This window comes from Lactuca sativa, chromosome 5 (genome assembly GCF_002870075.4).
Source record: "Lactuca sativa cultivar Salinas chromosome 5, Lsat_Salinas_v11, whole genome shotgun sequence".
Classification (NCBI taxonomy): domain Eukaryota; kingdom Viridiplantae; phylum Streptophyta; class Magnoliopsida; order Asterales; family Asteraceae; genus Lactuca; species Lactuca sativa.
Window position 1 is genome coordinate 82,153,037 of NC_056627.2, and position 5,000 is coordinate 82,158,036.

The 5,000-nt window shown below is 33.1% G+C and overlaps 2 protein-coding genes across 2 annotated transcripts in view; one reads left to right on the forward strand and one right to left on the reverse strand.

Annotated features, from left to right (window-relative positions):
* Positions 1-1,222, reverse strand: part of LOC128126388 (protein Ycf2-like) — a 2,378-nt gene extending 1,156 nt beyond the window's left edge. Inside the window, exon 1 of the mRNA XM_052764213.1 lies at positions 1-1,222. This exon is cut by the window's left edge and continues 1,156 nt beyond it. Coding sequence (XP_052620173.1) covers positions 1-1,222 — 1,222 coding nt within the window.
* Positions 1,223-3,782: 2,560 nt separating this feature from the next.
* Positions 3,783-5,000, forward strand: part of LOC128126394 (maturase K-like) — a 3,609-nt gene continuing 2,391 nt past the window's right edge. The window contains exon 1 of the mRNA XM_052764216.1: positions 3,783-5,000. This exon is cut by the window's right edge and continues 2,391 nt beyond it. The gene's annotated coding sequence lies outside the window, so the exon portion shown is untranslated.

Here is a 5,000-nt window from a genome sequence, read left to right on the forward strand (position 1 = left end):
TCTCAACGAGTCCATAAGGAGTGATCCCATTTTTTTCATCGGGTCCGGGTAGAGACCAAAGATCTTGAGTGACCGATCCGGCAGAACAACTCAAAAGATAAAGAAGTATCGTTAATTTCTTCATGCTCGTTCCAAGTTCGAAGTACCAATTGTACAAATAATAATCCACTTCGTTACATGATTTCTTTTTCATATAGATAGATATAGGATCTATGGGGCAATTACTTAAAAGTACATTTTGTGCTACAGCCCTTCCTATCTTATAGAAAAGGATCCCATGATCCTGGACCGATCTTACCTGGGATCGCAAATCCCAAATTTGTCTATGAAGAGCGGATCTAATTGTATTAGTATCTATAATTGATTTATTCTGTGTAATACTAATCGATAGGGCCTCATTGGTAAGTGCTACAAGATCTCGTGCATTGGAACCCATGGTTATGGACCCGAATCCATTAGTATGGAACATTTTCTTTTCCAAGTGAAATCCCCTAGTATATGAAAGAGTGAAAAAGTGCTTTCGTTGTTGTGGAATAAGAAGCCTTCGTATCTTAATGCACGTATTTAATTTATTCGGAGCTATTAGAGCGGGATCCACTTTTTGGGGAATATGAGTCGAAGCAATAACAAGAATATTTCTAGTTTCATAATCCCTGGAGAGAAGGTTCACTAATAGACCTGGGGACAAGTAATTCGACTCATTCACATCCAGATCATGAATGTTTGGAATCCATATTATGCAAGGAGACATTGCTTTTGCTAATTCGAATTGAAGGGTGATATAAAGTAGGTCTTCATCTTCAGGCATCATATCCATAGTTAGCGCATTCATGCTAGTTAGCAGTTCCAGCTCCATATCAAGGATATCGTCACTAGCATCAATATCGTCACTAGCATCACTATCGTCACTAGCATCAACATCAATATTATCAAAACCTTGAGACTTGTTATCCAGGGACTTGTTCAGAAATACCGTAATGAAAGGAAGATAGGAGTTTTTCGCTAGGTATTTGACCAAATAAGATCGTCCAGTTCCTATAGAACCTATTACTAAAGTACCCCTAGAGAGGGATAAGGCTAAGCGGAGCGAAAAGGGTTTTCCATGAGATGGGAAATGCAAACTATTAGCCCCACACGAAGTTTGTGAATAAGTGATTGTCTGATAATGAGCAAGGAATATCCGTCTTTCTGCTAAAGAGGATGTATTGAACTCATAATTCATTAGATAGAAGGTTCATCCTCCCAGAGTTATTTGATCTTATCAATTGTTATAATTTTTCTCGAATAAATCATGAATTTTCTAGGATAGTATTCAAGATCTTATCGAAAACTTACAGCAGCTTGCCAAACAAAGGCTAAAAGAAAAAAGAACAGGGGTATGACTGGCATAACATCTACGATTGGATTCAAAAAAGCATAGGCTTCGGGCAATTTGGCGAAGAAAAGACTACTCGGATAAAGGGCAGAATTAAGACAGATCAAACTAAAGATATTAAGCATAACAGACATTTTGTTCGTCGAGATAATTGCATTTTGATTGAGTTATTTATATAAGGAAAAATGAAGAAAGTAAGGTAGACAAAAAACTCCTTCTTTTTCCGCTCAATCAAAAATCCTCCAATTCTCAAAGGAGAATAGAAGAAATCATACTTTCATACAATATCTTAATTGAATTGTATGTAATGATCAATAAATTCAGTTGAATTCTAGATATACACATGTCAAAATCCTAGCACGAATCTATAATATATTCTATAAAGAAGAATAAAGAAGAAAGATTTTCTATAGATAGTTGGGCTGGAATTGACGAACACTTAATACCAATATTATTCTTTATTAGTATTAGTGTCCAATAACAATATAAATGGGGCGTAGCCAAGTGGTAAGGCAACGGGTTTTGGTCCCGCTATTCGGAGGTTCGAATCCTTCCGTCCCAGAGCATATCCATTGTATCCGAATACATCTTTTTTGTTCAACAAGGTTCTGTTTCAAGGTCTAATATTGGATAGAATCTTATTCTTCTTTCTTTTTTGATTTTTAATGATTCTTTTCGGAATCATATCTCAGTTTTTCACAAAATGAACTAAATCGAGTTCAAATGACATGCAAATGTAACTGACTCCTTTTGTGATCCAGATAAAGATAAGATGGGGCATAGATCACAGTTGCAGAAAGATTACTTAACCTCAGGTTAAACAAAATATGAAAATACATATAAAACGAGGAAGTGCTTAGCCTATAGGTATGTATTGTTATCCTATTTCAGTGACAATAGTCTTTCTATTTTTGTGAAAAATAATTTGCATCCCTAAAATATTCAAATTTAAATATTTAACAATGATATTTCTTTTTATTGTTCGATCTTTTTAGCTTATTTGCTTTAAATCATTGACAATTCTATTCGAAAAGAAACAGAAATTCTTATTTCTTATGATAATCAAATGTAGGCTTTACTGTAAAAGTAAAACTTGACTCAAATAATGATGTCGAAGTAGGAAACTTTTTCAATTATCAAGATTTGTAATGATTCCTTATGGGTTGAATCTTTGAGAAGTTGGAAATGGGTCAGTCTATCTTATTGATTGAGTCACTTGAACAGGCAGAGTCAAATAGAATTTATTTATTCGTGTTATTTCTGTTAGTTATGTTATTTCTATATTTAGATTTCTGGATATTTCTGTTAGATATTTTTTTGAGATATAGATTTATAGAAAAAATTTCCGTTCATACAAAAAAGCCCGGGTCTTGCTAAGATTTCTTAATAAAAAATATTTATTATCTATGTAGCTAGGAAAAAAAATATAAATGACTATGTCTCTGTACCGACTGAACCAATGACTATTCATGATTCCATAATTGAATCAATTCCATACTGGTTCCAAATTAGAGGAATGTTATGGTAAAACTTCGTTTAAAACGATGTGGTAGAAAGCAACGTGCGACTTGAAGGACACGATCCGGTGTGGATTTTTATTCTTACATCCACCATTTTCTTTTATATAGGAATGAAGGTGCTCTTGGCTCGACGTCGTTTGTTCTATTCTACTAGAACCCTTCTTTTTTATTGGGTTGTAATGTAAATAGTTCATGATGGAGCTCGAGTAGAAAGTATGGATTAATTTCTCAGGGGCAACGATCTAGGGTTAATGCCAATCAATAAATTGGAACAACTTCGTAAGTATATCTTCGATATCGATATAGAAATTGAAAGGATCCGATTCGAGCAAATTTTCAATTCAAAAAAATTGTTGGAACCGCAAAACGTTTTCGATCCACAGTGTATCGCGCACGAATCAACCGTCGGTATGATTCTAGAAAGAAATCACAAAAGGGGTATGTTGCTACCATTTTGAAAGGATTCAGAAGCACCGAAGTAATGTCTAAACCCAATGATTTAAAACAAAGATAAAGGATCCCAGAACAAGGAAACACCACTTCAATTGTCTCACAGATCCGAATAAAGAATCCAAATAGATTTTCAACGAGACAAAAGGGGGGGTTAAAGACCACTCAATAAAAAAATATCTTAATTTTATTTAATATATTTGATAATTATTGAACTTGAGTTATGAGTACAAATGATTTTTTAGTTTTCAGTAAGTAAGTTAAATAAAAATGACTATAAGTTAAATTATAGGCTAATTTATTTTACGGATTCCTTTACTATTTATTATAATTTTATCCATAGACAAAACTTCAAATCATTTTTTCTCGAGCCGTACGAGGAGAAAACTTCCTATACGGTTCTAGGGGGGTTCTTTTTCATCTACATCTATCCCGATGAGCCGTCTATCGAATCGTTGCAATTGATGTTCGATCCCGAAGAGAAGGAAGAGATCTTCGGAAAGTGGGTTTTTATGATCCGATCAAGAATCAAACTTATTTAAACGTTCCCGCTATTCTCTATTTCCTTGAAAAAGGCGCTCAGCCTACAGGAACTGTTCAGGATATTTTAAAAAAGGTAGAGGTTTTTAAGGAACTTTGCCCTAATCAAACGAAATTCAATTAAATTAAGGAATTAAATTAAGGAAATAAAAACTAAGGGTAGGATAGTGATTTCTATATAATTTTGGATATCTTTTCTATACTATGTTTTTTTTATTTCCTTCTTTTCTTGCTCTATTAGTATCTATTTATCATTTCTTTTATAGAATCTTTTTCTAACGAAAACCTTATTTGATTGATCCTCACAAAATCAAAAATTCTTGCCTACAATCGGGTGGTTTTCATTCGAATTCTAAATTCTAATACCAAGTAAGACACAAGGAATCGAAGTTCTTTATTCGACTTATATTAATTCAATATACTATTGATTGCATAAATCCTTTTTCTACTTCTTCTTTATTTAGAAACTAAAAATTTTAGTATATATGCAGTGCCAATCCAACACAAGTCCTTTTTTTTACTATTATTTCAATTTAAGTTCTTGTATTTTTTCCATCGTATTCTTTTCTTACCCTTTATATTGACAACATTGTATCGAACAAATATAATTCATCGTGATAAGCAGCTCTATTTATTTCCGTCCCATTTGATTTTTTACCTTAGTTGATTCAAATTATGGGTTCGTTGGATTAGCTTTGATACCCGCATTTTTGATTGAAAAAGGTGGATAACATAGAAATAGGGGATGGTCTAGCATTTTTTCGATTTCTTTATTTCTTTTTTTATCGGAAATTTTTTTATTTTTTCATCTGATTTAGTCATTTTTATGTTCCAAATAGATTCTAATTTTTTTATATATTTTTTGATTTCGTACTTTAATGCTTTTATTTCAGCATTTTGTTTTATTCTGATTGTATCTACATACCCGTTTTCTATTTGGGTTGCTAACTCAACGGTAGAGTACTCGGCTTTTAAGTGCGGCTAGGATCTTTTACACATTAGATGAAGCGAGGGATTCATCCATACCATCGGTAAAGTTTGGAAGACCACGACTGATCCTGAAAGGGAATGAATGGAAAAAATAGCATGTCGTATCAATTAAGAGTTCTGAGAAT